This window comes from Vigna unguiculata, chromosome 10 (genome assembly GCF_037176805.1).
Source record: "Vigna unguiculata cultivar grain cowpea cultivar isolate G323 ecotype 2 chromosome 10, ASM3717680v1, whole genome shotgun sequence".
NCBI classification, from domain to species: Eukaryota; Viridiplantae; Streptophyta; class Magnoliopsida; order Fabales; family Fabaceae; genus Vigna; species Vigna unguiculata.
In genome coordinates this window covers 50413575-50431998 of record NC_140801.1, presented here as the reverse complement: position 1 = coordinate 50431998, position 18424 = coordinate 50413575, and the positions used below count along the sequence as shown (strand labels likewise).

Sequence of the window (18424 nt, the reverse complement as noted above, 5' to 3'; positions counted from 1 at the left end):
AGTTAAAAAAATTATGGTCTATTAATAGTTAAACCTAAATAACAAAAAGTATTTACACTAAATCATACGGTCTCTAATAATGGATTTTGTATTTTGTTTTATGATATAATGACATTAATTGAGTAAAGTCTTGAACATAGCATATAATAAATATGATTTAGGATTAATGATGAGTCATATAAGATAATAATAACTTTATGAAATAAAAGAGTATAAAGATAAGATGAATGGTTGACACCAACACATATGTCCACAACCACCTGTCATATCTTTTACTTTCTCAAACACGTTAATCCATTTTGCCGATACCAAAATTTGAAAACACGTTTTATACTCGCATGGTTATCTACAAAGAAAAGAAAAGAAAAAAAAAACTATTTGTATTAGTTTTTATGTATGAAACCGAAAAGAACATGCAGTATAATTGAGATTATAATTAAAATATTAGAGGTTTATTTTTATAATATGTAAAAAGGTAATGTAACAGAAAATTAAGAAAAATATGATGATTTACATTATTTTACTATTTTGTTCAATAATCCTATTAATCTGATTATATTAAGATTATGCGTGAAATCTAATTTGTAAATACTGTATAAAGATTTTACCATTTAAATATCAATTTTGAAAAATTTAAAAACGAAAATTCTATATATAAAGAAACAAATATATGTGTTTAATGGATGATTACACGCTAATAGTTTCACTAACCTGAAATTATGGCTCAATGTAACCTATTTGAAGATGAGTTTCGGTTCATTTAATTTGAGTTAAGATCTTATATCCTCTTCAAAAGTAATTTTTTGAATAATTATACTGCTCAAAATAAAATTATTTAATAGAATGTATTTTACCAGACATGATATTGTATTTATCATCGTGCATGGTAATATTATTTGTTTTAAAATGTATTATAATTGAAGTTCTGCAATATTTTTATTCTCCGATTTAACTACATGTAATATTAAAATCAATATATTTTATTAAAAACATCAAATTAATGTGTCGTATATTTTAAAATCAGTTTTTTGTTTTTTTTTCAAATGCCCTTTCCTCTGTGTTAGAAAAGGCCTAATATTTAAGAAATTAAGTTATTTTAATTTTAGAGAAAATTTTCAACTTTTAAAACACCGGTCGTTTTAATTTCTTATTAGTAAAACAATTGAAAAAAAAAACAAAGTAATTTACCTTTTATAAACTGAATACTAAATAATTAAATGCTAAAATAATCGATAATTACAACCTCGGATGATATAAATAGCAAGTTTGCTATCTTAATTTTATTACTCATATTTACATCTTATCACTCATGATAATTGATTACTTTCCCAACATGAAGATGTCTTTTTTCTAATAACTCGTCTAAATGGACTTGCAATATTTTGGGCTTACAATGGATCCAAGCAATCAAATTACATGTAGTGGTCATTGATTATATATATATATATATATATATATATATAATTAAAATATAAATTATTCTTATTATTAACCATTTTCTAAAATATGTTTAACTATATTTCAACATTCACTTTAACGAAGTTGAAAAGGTAATGAATTCGCACAAAAAGATTTGGATTATACTATATTTATATACACATACTAATATAAATTAATTTGGGTTGAGTTTATATGTATGCAAAAATTAACGTAACCTATAAAATAAAATAATTTGATTACTTATTTTTTGTAATTTTATTATTATTTATAGCGGGTGTTTACTAGATTTTTGTTATTTGGGCATTGCAAAAACATCATTTTTTTTCTTTCGTAAACGATAACAATTTCGATGGGCCTCAGACTATAATTTTTCTTCCAACTCTTAACACTTCCAAAATTTCTACTTGCACTCCCATTTTCTTTAGTTTAACTGTCATTGTCAAAATTACCCTTTCATATAAAAAAGATGTATGAGAATCTTAAAACTTATTATTTATCCTCTTCCTAATTTTAATGTATTTTTGTATTGAATGTTACATTAATTTTTTCATTGTAAATTTAAGTTTAATAATTCTAAAATTATTTTTTACCAAATTCTTGATATTGTGCATAATATATATATATATATATATATATATATATATATATATATATAATACAACATCAAATACACATTCTTTCAAATATTTGCAATATATAATAAAGAAAATGTTTCATAATCAGCCGTGTATGTATTTGGGCAGCATCCATTGTGACCACAATTTTTGAGTTTAAATTAAAAATGCCTCATCTACCTCTCTTATTAAAAAAATTTCATTCCTCCAAAATTTATTTGTAGTGACTGAACACTCCAATCAAAAATTGATCAGGGACACAATCAACCAAACCCTAATGGGAATATAGAAATACCCCGGAGAACAAAACCTCATCCCCCGCCTAAAATACGATTGATGACTTGAGAAAGATATTTAGTACGTCATGTCAGCCTTCTACTCGTTCTTACAACAACATGGATTCTGGATTTTCAATATAGCCTTTGAATGCTTTTAACCATTCGGCACCAATTGCACCTGAACAGAACAAGTGTATATTGTTGGCATGCTTTACCACAAAATTAGCTTAATTTTGAGTAAAAAAACATTGAAGATTAAGAATGATTACCATCTATAACACGATGATCACAGCTGAGGGTCACAGACATGAAAGAACCAAACTTGAATTCTTCAGCACCTGATCCCGGAATGACCCTCCTCTCAGCTGCTCATGTAATCAGCAACATATGAAGATAATCATTAAGAGAAAAGTGATTGCAGTTGATATAAGAAACAAATGGGAGAAACGGCAAAACTGTTCTTACCAGATCCAACTGCAAGAATGCCCGACTGAGGAGGATTGATGATTGCACAGAATTGTTTGACACCAAATGGCCCTCCCAGGTTAGACACTGTAAATGTACCTCCCTGTAATGCAATTCAACCCAAGAATTTATAAACCAGACCAAGAAGTCTTTATTATCAGATGAATAAAAATAGTGTGAAACTCCAATAACCTCATAATCTTGGGGTTTCAAGCTGTTTTCTTTAGCTTTCTTTGCCAATTGTTTGACCTCCTCCCCTATTGTAGAGAGGCTTTTCTTGTCTGCATCCTGCATATATTATGAATAGGTCAAAATGATGACCTGTGATTGGAATATAAGCTATAGTTCTGTTTCAAGTACTAGAAAGAGCCCTTGCTTACCCTGATAACTGGAACAAAGAGCCCATTATCAGTCTGCACAGCTACATTAATATTCACATTATTATACCTGCACAAAAACAAAATAACAAACTTAACACTTAAAGTAATTCACAAATTTGAAGGCAATACTACATAAAAAACTAAAGACTTACTGGCGAATATAATCATTTGCCCATGAACTGTTACATTGAGGAACTTTGCGGAGAGCCAATGCAGCAGCCTAAAATAAAAAGCAGAGGTATAAAACTTAGTTACCTGTACTTTTTTACAAATGTTGGCATTGAGGTTTGAACTTGAGTGATAAAATATATTCTTGATTGAATGAAGTATCAATCTATCTCAATATGTTTGGTTTTTTCGTGAAATATTGAAGGCAGGATTTAGTGATAAAATATATGACCTTTGTTTTACTAAAATCTTTATCATTTTAAGGGATTAATAGAAAAATCACAGGATTTAGGATTTTTTTCACATGACGGATCATGGCTACAGTATTTTAGCACGTTAAGGTGATACATCCTATACCATGGAAGACAGAAAAACCATTTACATTGCATCCAAGGCAAGGCAAGCACCCAACATATTTCATATTCTGCATAATACTATTTTGCTCACAATCTGTTTAATAAAGTTATTCTTTGAATTTGGTTCTGTTTTTACTGTCTTATAGCTTGAATTTATATTTGATTGAGTATTTCTCTCACGAATATAAATTTTACTTTATTTTGTATCATTAAATTTACACAACAGTTGGCAAGTCCTCGAAGTAACGATATTTAAATACTCGTTGAAAACATTTCAATTGGTGTGCTGCCAATTGTGCAACCAATAAAAAAAATTACAATAGTTGAGAATGGATTCTCCAAAAGCTAGCTCAAAGTATTAGGAGTATTTTGAACTATTAGAACTGATTGAGAATGAATTAAGCCTTACTAGACTATTAGACACCCGTCATGCCTAAGATTGAACATCATGACATTTGTTGGAATGGACGTTTGTTGAATGCCCAAGTCATTATAAGGAATATTTTGGCCATATACCTAGTGATTGTGAAACCTCAACTAAAACTACTCCACGAGATAAGAGGGAACTTTCCCATTTATTACAGGTGAACATGTAAAGCTTCTCAATCATTCTCGCCTTAAATTTCATAGTCTGTTAGAGAAAAGGATTTAAGAGTAAATGATTTTAATGTAGCAAAAGAGAGACAACAGGGGTCCCTTCTAGGAAAATTGGTCCATTTAACTCAACACTTAGACATTTATTTCTAAGCTAACATCACAAAAGAGAAAAGTCATTTAAAATGATTTTAGCTGTCATAAAGCATCCCAACTTATTAAGCACCAAATCACCAACAAAAAAGACAAGAAGAGATATAATGTCAGATAAAAATCCAATACCTTGATTACAAGGTCATTAACTGATATGCGGGAGCCACCAGAGGCTTCTTGCAATGAATTTAGTTTGCTCCGCAAACTGCAGACAAAGTGTTCCAATTATCAGAAATATGCATGGTAGGTAAAACTTTCAAATATAGATTGTAGAGACTTACCTCACGAGTTTATCAACACATGCATCCACTGTTAAATAGTAATGAGGGATAGTTTGCTTTGATAATAATAGCCGTGAAGCGGTGACCTGTAAAAATACATGGTTTTATTCAAAAACATCACTCATGCTTACACAACACAACATATATGAAGATCAGAACTTACAGAGAAGTGAACACACAGGAGAAAATAAAATATGCCAGAAGTTATGAGAAAAAGTACCAAGAAGCCATACGAAACTATGTTCACAACAAAATTAGAACATCATGTGACATGGTCAAAAAACTTGTCTTTGATTTACAATTGAAACAGAAATATAATCTAATAGAAGTGCAGGATTTCTTCATCAAATTACCTTCCGGATCTGAGAGACAGGAATGTTGATATAATCCAGAGCTGCATCTGTTGTACCCTTGGCCTTTGAGGGTGCGGAAGCTTGACTAGAAGCTGCATCAGAAGCTAAAAAGGGGTTATAATATAATCAATTTAATCAGCCACACATGCTAAGAAATCCTAGAGCAAGCAAGATAAAGAGAAGAATTCTCTAGCATAACAATGAAGTGTTTCCACTATACTATGCACAGAATACAAACAAATTAATATATAAAAAGAAAGAATTATACCCAAGAAATCTTCAATATCAGCCTTCACAATGAGTCCTTCATGTCCCGTTCCTTTAATGCTAGAGAGAGGTACCTACATCAGTGAGGGAAATATATTATCTAGGTCTTTTCCTGAAAGACCTTCAACCATATAACTTGTTATTGATAACTCACATTTTTCTCTTCAGCCAACTTTCTAGCAAGAGGACTAGCAAATACACGATCTCCAGATGGAGTTGGCGCACTAGGTTTGGAAACCTTTGCCTCAGGTTCTCGAGCAGACTCCTCTGCCACATCCTTCTTTGGTGGGGATGGCACAGATGTTTCTTTGGCAGGAGGTGCACTTGGTTCAGATGCTGAAGGTTTGTAATCTTTAAACTGGGCAATATCCCCCTCATCTTCAACAGTGATGGCGATTACCTATGAAAGAAATTGTTCATGTTACCAATAGTGACGCCTTCCATATGTCAATAGTGTCCGGAGTGTAAAAAGTCCTTTTCAAAAAAGAGAGGGGAGAGCCAGAAGATATCAATACCTCACCAACTTTAATTTCTTTTTCCCCATCTCCACGAACTATCTTGGCCAGATAACCTTCTTCCATACTTTCCATTTCAACAGTAGCTTTATCCTTCAAATGAAATACATTTATATCAATGTTCGCATAAGAACCTTAACAGATGCATTTTATGTGCCAAGTCTCTAGTACAAGAACCATACAGTTTCAACTTCACAGAGCACTTCACCAGGAGAAACTTTATCACCTTCTTTCTTCAACCATCTTGCAATGTTACCCTGTATATAATTGCGAATTCTTTAGGAGAAACCAAGACCCACTATATGAGAATATCATTCGTCTTAGAAAAGTAGAAACCTCTGTCATTGTAGGTGAGAGAGAAGGCATTCCAATTTCCTGGTGAGGGGGTAGATCTGAAATATAATCACCAGTGTTGCTGATTAAATCAATAAGTACACTATTATTTATATAGTCTCAAAACATAACATTCTATCAAATAAAACAAAGAAAAGGGGAAGCTTAAGGAGAGGTGTAAGACTGTGCAAACTTTTGGAAAGATACAATTCTTGTATCCTAAAAACTATATTTTTAAGTAACAACCCAATCGAGTGCATGGCATCTCCTGTAAGGAAACACAAATGATAGAGAAGGATAAGCTGTGGCATGATGTGAAAAGACTCAAGTGTTGACAAGAAACATTACATTTAGTCTATTTTTTCAGCGAAGGATAGAGAAGGATAAGCTATTTTTTCAGCGCACTTACACAACGTGCTTGGTGCTTGACCATCGGTTGCTTTTACAAAAAGCACAGTTCTTAACTGGTAAGAACTGCACTCAGTAACCAATGGAGATGCCCTTAGCATATTATCAAAAAACCCCATTTAAAACAGTTTCAGCTCACTCCAAGGTCAAGAACACTAGGGAGTAGTTATAAACTCTGGCCAAGATTAGCTGAGGTAGCACTACATTTGCAATTCGCAACTGAGTACATTTCTCCTTCTATTTATAATTTACACTATAAAAAAATAACATCACAGGAGAAAACATGTTGTGGGTTAAATGCAGCCTCACATGTCCAACACACAACTTCCATTTCAATCAAATTTCAAAATTTAATTAACAGCCCAAAGATCCATTAGCCGTACCTGAGGCGGACGCATAGCATCTCCTTGACAACACCTGCGAACTTCTTTTTGAGGACACGGTTGATTGAAAATAAAAAAGTTACTGTCAGTCCCTTTTGAAGCAAGCCATATTCAAGAAAAAAACTAAAATTACTATAACACAAAGTGACATACTGTGAAATCTCTCCAGTGAACCCAGACCCGATAATGGAAGCCCTTTTAATGCTAGCCATGGAGATGTTTATCTTCTGCGTACCAAATGAACTTTTATATCAAAAAGAAAATACAAGTCAGGTGAAAATATACATCTGCCGAGGAAGTGAAAAGCAATATAGTAGGCAAGGGAAAGAAAGGGAGATATTGAAGGCAGAAACAAATAAAGATTGTGATATATTGTTTAATTTGGACGTAAATTTGCTCTACTCACAGTAAATCCGGTGACCCGTTCAAAGGCACTGCTTCTTGGTGAAGACTCAGGGTGAGTTTTCCACACATCTATACAAATAACCAGCTACAATTATTAATATAGAAAATAAAACTCGAGGGACAGCATTCACCAGGCATTCAAATGACTCCCAAACAACAGAATACGCTAATATCACTTCAAACCTTCCCCAAAACAAACTCTACGGTCACACTTATACTTGCTGCTCACTCACAAACACCTTAATTTTGAAAACACCAATTGGTTGTCAATCCAACACAGAATTCCAATATGAATTCAGTTGCAATTGAGAAATAACCAAGAAACCAAGTTACCGCGGCTCCGAGAGGATTGAGCATCACCGGAAAACCAACGCGCCAAGAGAGCGCGCTCGTGGTGCAGCAACTTCGAAGTATTTCTCACCTGAAACCAACAGAGAGCATTAAATAAACAGAAAACAAAAAACATGCCGCCGTGTGCTTGCATTAAAACGCGAGAAACGATGATGGTAGGCAGAGACGTAGAATATGATATACCTTGGCTGAGTGATTGAGTAAATGCGATGCCATCGCCGCCGATGAACGGAAGAGAAATGGAGAAATAGCGACCCAAGAAAGAGCGGGTTTTAGGGTTCGTTCGGTGATAGATCCGATCAAATATATGCAAATGGCATGCTATGTGGTAGCAACTATGGCATTGGCAGCATACCAGCCAACTCACAACTCAGGAATTTTTATTTTTTTTTCTCTTCCTGTAACTAAATTCTCTGCCTTTTTTATTTTTCTAATCTTATTGTTTTTTATTACTTATTACATGTGCGTTAAGAGTTGTGGTAATTGTAAGAGAAATACAATAAAAAAACATCTAAATTTATTTTACTTTTCACTTGTTTATTTATTTTTGTGAATTTCAGAAACCTCACCATCTAAAATATATGAAAACAAACACCTCTGGAAGATATCCTTATACCCATATCTAATTTTTTTTTGACATCTGTCCAATTTTTTGGTTTTTTTTGTCATTCTCTTTTTTTAACTTTTTAAACATTTCTGCTTCTCTTTCCACTCATCTTTTAGGTTTTGTGGCTTATGAGGATGACTTATGAATTTCAAAGTTCTTTCATCTTCTCTCCCTCCTACACAGCCTTTCGTCTTCTCTCTGTTAGGAATTCAAGTATGAGTCTAAGTCCCACATTGACCAGAAACGAGAAAGTAGAGCACTATATAAGAATAAAGACCCATAAACCCATTGTCTTAAGGTTTTGGGTTGAGAGTGGTGTCAGTGTCTTATGTGGTTAGGCTCAGATCTCATTGGTGTTGTTCTCCCCAGTGAAACCTCCTCTGTAAAACCTAACAAGTGGTATCAGAGCTGGTTTTGCCGATGGTTAAAAACCGGCTCAGACGAGTGCAAGTCCCTGTATCGAAAGTCTGGTTGAAGGGACTCACCCTTGAGGGGGAGATTGTTAGGAATATAAGTGTGAGTCTAAGTCCCACATTGACCAGAAATGAGAAAGTAGAGCACTATATAAGAATAAAGACCCATAAACCCATTGCCTTAAGGTTTTGGGTTGAGAGTGGTGTCAGTGTCTTATGTGGTTAGGCTCAGATCTCATTGGTGTTGTATCTCCCCAGTGAAACCCCCTCTGTAAACCTGACACTCTCCCCCCTAAACACCCTTTCTGCTCCTCCTCCATTTTTTGGTTCCAAGAAAAAAAATGATTTAGTTATTTTGGTTGATGTATGTTGCTTTCACTTTGGTTGATCGTGTCGAATGACGATAAGGACGAGCTTGGGCTCCGGTGATGGCGCTAACTCCAAGTTTTCGTGTAAAAGGGTATGTTTTTCTTTTTTTTTTGTTAGTACCATTTGTGTGTTCTAGACTTTTCTAATTTTTCTTATTCTTCTTTCCCTCAGTACCTATGTTTCTTCTATTGAAGAGTAGATCGAAGACTTTTAAAGACCCAAGACAAAGTTCTCAAGGCAAAATAATGAAAAATCATTATTAAGAGGTTTTATATGTAAAAATGTTTGATTTTTATTATTTCCCCATTTTTTTGAGTTTGATTTTATTAATTCTTTAGAGTTACTTATTTCTTTTGCTTTGATCAAGTATGATTTCTGAGTTGGCTTTCGTTTGTTTCTGTGACAGATGTCTCCAAACAAGCTTTACATCTCATATTGTTCTGCTTCGATGTTTTATTTTAACGGAACAATCTTTAAACGGTTAGTATGTATAGTTTCATAACTTTGGTTATTCTTTTTATCATTAAGGTTTTCATTTTACTAATAAATTTATGTTTACGAGCTCTTCATGCCCAGATTTTATTCCCTTTTGAAGGAAGTTGAAGAAAGGTTAAATCTTTAAGGTATTTGAAGCTTTGAACAAGATCTATGGCTGATCAAGCAAGTATTTATTCTAAACTTTTCAAACATGTTATTGACTGCTTTCTAAATTTGAATCTGTATTATGTTTTAGGAGTTACTCATGTCATGGTTTTATTTCCTTTTGCAGAAAGTTGAAGAAAGGTTAAAGCTTTCAGGTAATTTTATTATTATGACAAACCCAATCAGTATTTGAAGCTTTGAGCAATATCTGAGAGAAGTCTCTTAATCAAGTAAGTATTTATTCTAACCCATAATTATAATGTATGCATGTGTCTTTTAGATTTTAGTTTAAACTTTTTTTAGACCACTAATATGTTTATTATGGTATTTTATGTCTTTACGAGTGTTTTCTTAACCTTATGCCTTTATGAGGGTTTTAGTCTTCTGATGAGGTTTTTTTATGGTGCAGGACCGAATGCAAAGGTGTAACATATACTTTCCTTTTTCAGTTATTAGAATTTTTTATTTTTCTGTCACAACCACTAATACTATGAAATGCTAAAAATGACTTTTCTTGTAGATGAGTGGAGTAGATCTTGGAGTATCGACTTTCCCTGATGGTGAGAGTATTTTTTTTGTACATGGATTGGTACAATTGAAGTTGAAAAAGGAATTTTGTATGAGAGTTTATCTTATAAACTCTCTTTACGTTTTCCACTAGAATATATCCTTTTAAGTCCTCACAAGTGAAGTTTGAGACATTGTGTTTTCATCCAAACATTGACCAGTTTGACAACATTTGTTTAGACATCCTTTAAGTATTCATTATTTGTGTTTAATTGGGTTTGGATCTACCATTAATATGAATGCCGAGTATATTTATAGTTGAAATTTTGATTTTCATTGCATGAATCTGCACCAAGTGTTTCATCCATCACACACTATCTTGGGGTTAATAATTGTCCTACTTGTGTGTTTCTACAGGACAAGTAGTCTTCAACTTATGATTGCAAAACTATTCTTCTGTCTATTCAAAGTTTATTGGAAGGTCTGGTATTGATATTGATATCTTTTGAGCTTTACATTCATCTCTTCTTGGTGTTCAAATTCAAGGATTTTAACTGTATAGTGGAATACTACAGAGCTCCATTTCTTGTATTGCAGAGCAGGCCCCTTAAAGGAGCTCCTGAAAATGTTAGAATAACTCTCAAAGTTGATACAATGGATTGGAACTCTAAGAAGTGGGTAGATGCAGATATCGTTGTTCTTAAAACAGGACACTGGTGGAATTACGAGAAAACAATAAGACGGTATTTCATTTCAATCCTTTCCATATTTTTTGTATTACTCCAATTTCAATGATTCAAAAAACATACAATTTATCTGTAATTTTTGGCCAAGCAAAAGGGTTGATTTTGATTGAAAGATTTCTTTTTTGGTTCAGGGGTTGCTATTTTCAAAAAGGCATGGAAGTTAAGGTGGAAATGCAGGTAGAAGATGCATACAAACAGTCCATTCAGATAGTAATGAAATGGATATAAGATAGAGTAAATCCTAACAAGACCCAGATTTTCTTTCTTACTTTAGCCCTAGTGCACTTCAGATTTGTTTGATGATTCTATGACTGCAATGGATATTCTGAATATAAAATATTTGTAAAGATTCTAATGAATTAGTGTGATATGTTTCAGAGTCGAAGATTGGAAAAACGGTGGAAACTATCATTTGGAAACACTTCCAGAGTTTGGTTCTTCACTGGTGCCAAATGACAACTGGTTACAGTTCAAAATAGCAAATACGGTCTTGTATGCACACACAGATGTTTCTGAAACTAAGAAGTTGATGGTGTTGAATGTTACTTAATTCATGAGTGTGATTCACTGAGAAATCGTTTTCATCATGTTTAGCATAAATAAGCCAAATACTTTTCTACATCAGAAATTTGCAGCCAGGGACCAAGGTATCAGATTTTATTGCTATTGATCACCACTGAAAATTATTTATCTTCCGAAGAAGATCAACGTTATGGGGACATGAACTTCAGCTCTGAAATACAAGTGTAAGAAATATTGGTTTCTTTCGTGTTGATTATCTTGTGAGTTGTGATTACTAACTAAGTGTGGGATGTAACAATTGTAATTGTCAAATTCTTTGGTAAGGTAATACGAACACAGTTTTGGTACAAAATGAAATGTTATTATCGTAAAATAATATCATTTCTTTATTGTAAAATAATATCATTTTATTATTGTAAAATAATTTTATTTTTGTACTTCAATTTTAAAATATATTTTTTATGCTTTAAAATTCAAAATTATATTATTTTAGTGACTTAAAACAACCTATTACATCTATGTAAAAGTGAGGTGGACCAAATTTCATTATTTCATTTAAATATGAATAGATACATGCTAGCATCAACTTTTAACTTGAATCTTAGGCGGTTTATTTGTTTGATCTATATTTAATTTTCTTTTTATTTATTTTATTATTGTTAATTGTTAATGTATATTATAATTTCCAAAATATAGAAAAAAGAATATTAATTTTTTTAATTCAAAATAAAAGAAAATGATTTACTTGAACCAAAACAAATGTACAAGTTCATAATTATTTTGTCAAATTTTTTTAACACAAAATAAATGATTTTTTAATACATATCACTAATAAATTATTACGTCAAATTTTTAATTTAACACAAAAATGTACATATGCATGAATAATTAGTGATTGTAGTGTCAATTTTGCACTAATAAACTAGAAAACCAAATTCTCATTTTGGAATGGAATTGAATGTTAGAACTTTATAGTATTGTGAACTATTGTTATAAAATTTGAATTATAACAATATAACATACGTGTGTTTCATTTCATCTTAATATAACATACATGTGTTTCTATTTAAAAATTTTAACATTAATTTCATGTTATATTTATTTTATACGAGACCAAATTACATAATACATCTACATTTTACTTTAACAACGACCGATGCATATCATTTTATTTTAATGTAATACATATGTGTTTCTATTTAAAATTTTTAACATCCATCTTATGTTGTATTTATTTTGTACGAGACCCTATTACACAATATGCCTACATTTTACTCTAATAACAATCCGTCCAGGGGCGGATCATCATGGATGCAGGGAGGGGCCTTGGCCCCCCCAAAAATTTTGAAACTTTTTTTACAATAAATATTTTGATTTTTTTATTATAAATATTAGGTATTTTGATTTTATTTTGTTATAAATATTAAATTAAATATTTTATTTCTTTTATAAACATAATAATTAATACTAATAAATAATAAAATATAAAATCAAATATAATAAAGAATAAAGATTAAAAAGATTTATCAAAATATTTTTAATTATTTGTTTTCATTATAGATTGTGTTTTTCATAAATTGTTTTCATATTTCATTCTCATCTGTTTTCTTTTATTTCTGAAAAGAAAAAGATCTATTATTTTTTCTCTTATTTCTCCTTTATTATCTTCCCTCCTCAAGGAAGAAAAGAAGAAAGTAATTCTTTCGTCTCACTTGATAGTGAAATATTAATTCAATAATTTATTTAATGAGCCTATTTTATATGTTTATGTCTTGAATTTCTTACAAATTGTTCTCATCTTCCATTCTTACCTATTTTCTTTTCTTTCGGAAGAGAAAAAAATCAATTATTTTTGCTTTCATCTCTCAACTGTTCTCTTCCATTCGAAGAAATAAAGAAGAAGGTAATTCTCTTTTGTCTCACTTGATAGTGAAATATTAGTTTAATAATTTATTAAATGAGTCTCTTTATATTAATTTTTTATTTTATCAACATAGAAGAAAAAATGATTGTACTGTGTGTTTTTTATAATTGAATTTTAAGTGTGGTTTGATTATCATCGAATTTTCTTTTGGTATTTATGTCTCTCAATTTTTTATTAGATTATGATAAATCATTTTTTAGTATTTTTTTTTTAAAATAGGTATATTGATGAAGAATAAAGGAATAGATTATTTAAATAGGTATATTGATAAATCATTTTTGGTATTTATGTCTCTCAATTTTCTTCGTATACTTCATTTTTTATTGTATTAGTGACAATAATGAAATGTATAAATTTTAGATGTATTATTTGGGCACCCCCAACAATGTTGGTCAAGATCCGCCACTGAATCCGTCCATACGCATGTTAATATAATATATATTGTGTTTTTATTTAAAAAATTTAACATCAATTTTATGTCGTATTTATTTTGTATGGGACCATATTACATAATATGCATACATCGTACTTAAATAATGACCCATATATATACATTTCAGTTTAATATATATATATATATATATATATATATATATATATATATAAGTGTTTTGATTTAAAAATTTTAAAATCAATTTCATGTTATATATATTTAAAAATAACAAATTATTTTAAATTTAAATTTAAATTTTAAGTTTATTTTCTAATATATAATACCTTCAAATATATTTAAACACTAATTCTAGCTATCCATATTCACTACTTTTAATAATTTTTTACTGTGATATATATTATTTTATTTAAATGGCCTTCGGTAATTTTTAATAATGTGTTACTGTGGTCGTTGTTTTTTAGTTTAATTACTTTTTAATAATTTTTATTACATTTTATAGTGGTAGTTTTGTATTTAATTTAAACTAATTTAATGTTTAACTATTGATTCAAATGCTATTTTTTAATCTTAACATTTTTTATCTAAAATAATAATAATATCTTTGATTTTATATATAAATATATTTCAATAATTTTGTATGTGTTTGTCGATGTCTACATATATTTCTATTTACAAATTTTAACATCAATCTCATGTTTTTATTTTCTACGGGACCATATTTCGATTACCTACATATTTTCTAAATGATCATATATTATTTAAATTAATATTAGTAGTAGTATTAATAACATTATTATTATTATTGAGATTATTATTATTGGTAGTAGTAATGTTAGTACTATTATTATTATTATCATTAACCTTAACATTAACGTTAACATTATTATTATTATTATTTTTATTACTATCAGGATTAACATTGATATTAACATTATTATTATTATTATTAGTTCAAGTATTTTTATAAGTCGCTACTCTGAATTGAAATGAGAGTTAAATTTTTAACTTAAACTTTGTATTTGGCAACTACTTTCTTAACGTCAATTCTATGATGTATTTATTCTGTAGTGACCATATTACACAATATGCCTACATTCTACTTTAACAACAATGCATACACATCTATTTCTAATATAATAAACATGTATTTTATTTTTACATGTGTTTTTATTTAAAAAATTTAATAAATGTCATGTTATACTTACTTTGTATTGGACCATATTACACCATCTACTTACATTTTATTTTAAAAACGACTTTACATGCACATTTAATTTTAATACAATATATAACTCAAAAGTATAATTATAAATTTTAACAATGTAACGATATTGTTTTATTACACATTATTAATCAATTAGTGAATTTTATGATTTAAAACAAACAAATTCATATTTGATTATTATTTTTTAATCTTATCATTATTATTAATATTATTATTAGAATAATCTGTTATTATTATTAATATAACTATTATTATATTAATTATATAATAATAAAATATAATTATAAAAACAAATAATTTATTTAAATATAACATTAATTATTAAAAAATTCAAGTAAAAACAACAACAACGAAAAAAAAGACGCGTAGGCATGGATCTCATACCAGTTCATGTGTAAAACAAAACTCACTCTTCTAACAAAGTCCAAAGTCAATTTCTACACCTCCGAAATTGCTAACTGCACCTCGTAACTTTTACAGATTCGGAGTGCTCCCTTCCTTTCGTAATATTCAATCCGAAAAGTTCCCGAAAACACGTTCTGGAACTTAAAAGAAATACGAACATAAAACAAACATATATCTAATATCAAATAGATATTTATTTTTACTATTATTAAAATTTTCATATTTTATGAAATGCAAAATATTTCAACCTGTCTCCATTCAGAAAAATATTCTCAAAGCATATATATTGGTTTTACATTATTTGTAATTTTAAAATCATTTTTTAAAAAACTTATTTTTTAATTATTATTTGCAAAAATTTAAATTCAATAATAAACTATTTTAAACATAAATTTTAAATTATTAGAAGGTGACATACAGTCACATTCTAGATATACACATCATACCTAACTCTACAGCAGGAAAACATATATCCAACATAAAATATTACTTTAGTTTTTAGATTATTAAACAATTATGGAGAGATGAGTGGGTTACATAACTATATAAGATAAATAATCCGTAATTTTATGAAAATAAATCTCAGTTTATTTAATTTAGATTGCTTTTTATGTGTATATACACATGATCTTTTCTTAATTTTTTAAAACTTTTTGTTACTTCTTTATCTTGTACGTTTATTTTTTTTTATTTTTTTTTAAATCCTTTACCGGGGTAATAGTAAAAATATTCCATTCATCACATATAATCAATCATTACAAAAAATCAATCCAATGTTATATGAACTTGAGAAAATTAAATAATCCAATCCATTGATATATATTTTTTTAATTAATTTTATATTATATATATATATATATTATCTTTCATATTCACATTTTAAAATTATTCACTTTCTGCATTTAAAAAATTTCCTAACCGTTACAATATCTAAATTATACGGAAATAAAAATATTCCGTTAAAATCATCGTCAGATATATTATCTTTCATATTCACATTTTAAAATTATTTACTTTCTGTATTAAAAATATTTCTTTACCGTTACAATGTCTAAATTATACGAAAATAATCATATTCCGTTAAAATCGTAGTTAGATATATTATCTTTCATATCCACATTTTAAAATTATTTACTATATTAAAAAGATTTCTTTACCGTTACAATATCTAATTATTCGGAAATAAAAATATTCCGTTAAAATCATCGTGAGATATATAATATATTATATAATTATAAGTCTTGGGGGACACTTCATCTGCCTCATGGTCTTCTTCAGACGAGTCCACTCCCATTTGGGTCTCTTAACCAGATCGACTCTGAACATCACCATGGTTCATCAGATGGGTTCGAAGGCTCCAAAGAAAGCATTTTCAAAATCTGATAGAAAAGATGCTAAGAAGAAAGTGTTGGGTTCCTCATCGAAAAGTGAGAGGGTAGGGTCAAGTAGAAGTCGCATCGCAGTGGATGCAGAAAACAACGAGGAAGACGTTCCTCTGAGAATCCGCAAAGGGAAACAGGTAAAGAGAGAATCTTTGTGTGTGTGTGATATTTGCATGGATGTGATACCTGATGAAAGGAAGTTCAAGATCCAAAACTGTTCTCATATCTTTTGCAATGGCTGCATCAGAAGACATGTTGTTGCAAAGATCGAGGGGAATAAAACAGTGGTGCGATGTCCAAACCCTAATTGCAAGGATGTTATAGAGCCTGAGCATTGTTGTTCAATTATCCCTAAAAAAGTGTTTGATAAATGGGGAGATATCCTTTGTGAGAATGTAGTGGTTGAAACGCAAAAGTTTTTCTGTCCTTTTAAGGATTGTTCGGCTTTGTTGATACGTGATGGTGACGAAGTTGTGACTTCGTCGGAGTGTCCACATTGCAATAGACTGTTTTGTGCACAGTGCAAGGTTTCGTGGCATGCAGGAATAAACTGTGAGGAGTTTAAGAGGTCGAAAAGAGAGAAAGGAGAAAACGGAGACTCATTGGTGCAGAAACTTGCGAAGAAGAAGGGTTGGAGAAAATGTCCAAAATGCAGGTTTTATGTAGAAAGAATTGCAGGATGCTCACTCATAACCTGCAGGTTTGTTATGTATATATTTTTAATTTCTAATTTCTAATTTCTAAATAGTATTAATTTGTTTTATTTGTGACAATTTCAAATGGATTGATTAGATTAATAGGCTATTTTATTTTGAGTGTAACAAATTATGTGAATTATGTGACCATTTTATGTGTTGGTTCACTTGTTTTGCAGGTGTGGTCATGAATTTTGCTATGAGTGTGGATCGTCTTGGAATAATAAGCACTATTCATGCGGATTTAAATAAGAATCGTAAGACATTGATATAGTGTTATATTATTGGTATTTAACGAATATAAAAACAATATTTTCTTTCCATTTTAATTAATAGTTACATGCACTATGTATACAGTACTTGTTATTTGAATCATTTGATTATTTGCTGATATATTTCAATTTAGATTAGATTTACATTCCTATTTGTTTGTATCTATTATGTGAGTATTGTTGTTCTGAAGTGATGTGAGTTGTTTGATTTGTTGTTTTATAAAAAAAAATGAAGGAAAAAATGCGAGAATGGATTTAAATTGCTACTGTTTGAAAAGAAGTGGAAGGAAAAATTGTTGGCAATGGATGAAAAAAATAAAATATCCTTGTGAATTGATTTTGTTTGGGGAGATAAAAATCGAATATGTGCATGAGAATCGATTTTATGAGTCATGAGTTCAATCTCGTGCCTAAAGACATTTGGTAACGGATGGAATGATAATTTTATGAGTGTATCAAGAAATTTAAATTATTTATTAACACTTTGATGTTGTGTCTTTAGTGTGAGTTTAAAAGATTCACATAAAAATTAAAATTATTTTAATTCCTCTCTCTGATGCATTTTTTTTAAATTATG

General features: G+C 29.8%; 3 protein-coding genes across 10 annotated transcripts; 2 read left to right on the top strand and 1 right to left on the bottom strand.

Moving 5' to 3' along the window:
• Nucleotides 1-2108: 2108 nt before the first annotated feature.
• Nucleotides 2109-8130, bottom strand: LOC114165967 (dihydrolipoyllysine-residue acetyltransferase component 2 of pyruvate dehydrogenase complex, mitochondrial-like). Of its 5 annotated transcripts, none has more exons than XM_028050615.2 (19): nucleotides 7928-8130; nucleotides 7727-7814; nucleotides 7395-7462; nucleotides 7142-7231; nucleotides 6989-7032; nucleotides 6201-6256; nucleotides 6047-6121; nucleotides 5865-5957; nucleotides 5504-5749; nucleotides 5351-5423; nucleotides 5083-5186; nucleotides 4730-4815; nucleotides 4578-4653; nucleotides 3330-3397; nucleotides 3178-3244; nucleotides 2990-3085; nucleotides 2798-2900; nucleotides 2602-2697; nucleotides 2109-2510 (listed from the first exon to the last, which is right to left on the bottom strand). In XM_028050615.2, the coding sequence occupies exons 2-19, from the start codon at nucleotides 7748-7750 to the stop codon at nucleotides 2440-2442; spliced, it is 1536 nt and encodes a 511-aa protein (XP_027906416.1). In that variant the 5' UTR covers nucleotides 7751-7814; nucleotides 7928-8130; the 3' UTR covers nucleotides 2109-2439. The 5 variants fall into 5 exon arrangements, with proteins under 5 accessions (XP_027906416.1, XP_027906417.1, XP_027906413.1 ...); XM_028050616.2 differs by having other exon boundaries at nucleotides 6989-7029; XM_028050612.2 differs by having other exon boundaries at nucleotides 7142-7215.
• Nucleotides 8131-9307: 1177 nt separating this feature from the next.
• Nucleotides 9308-12149, top strand: LOC146883408 (protein trichome birefringence-like 11). 4 transcript variants are annotated; one of them, XM_085668382.1, is made up of 8 exons: nucleotides 9308-9399; nucleotides 9540-9613; nucleotides 9729-9797; nucleotides 9903-10335; nucleotides 10700-10763; nucleotides 10880-11025; nucleotides 11160-11205; nucleotides 11407-12149. In XM_085668382.1, the coding sequence occupies exons 5-8, from the start codon at nucleotides 10719-10721 to the stop codon at nucleotides 11482-11484; spliced, it is 315 nt and encodes a 104-aa protein (XP_085524508.1). In that variant the 5' UTR covers nucleotides 9308-9399; nucleotides 9540-9613; nucleotides 9729-9797; nucleotides 9903-10335; nucleotides 10700-10718; the 3' UTR covers nucleotides 11485-12149. The 4 variants fall into 4 exon arrangements, 2 of the variants coding, with proteins under 2 accessions (XP_085524508.1, XP_085524507.1); XR_014985482.1 differs by having other exon boundaries at nucleotides 9540-9797; nucleotides 11160-11262; XR_014985483.1 differs by having other exon boundaries at nucleotides 9540-9797; nucleotides 10858-11025; nucleotides 11160-11262.
• Nucleotides 12150-16828: 4679 nt separating this feature from the next.
• On the top strand, nucleotides 16829-17827 carry LOC114165645 (E3 ubiquitin-protein ligase RSL1-like). Its single transcript, XM_085667543.1, has 2 exons — nucleotides 16829-17580; nucleotides 17755-17827. Exons 1-2 carry the CDS (start codon nucleotides 16829-16831, stop codon nucleotides 17825-17827), a joined length of 825 nt encoding a protein of 274 aa, XP_085523669.1.
• Nucleotides 17828-18424: the final 597 nt, after the last annotated feature.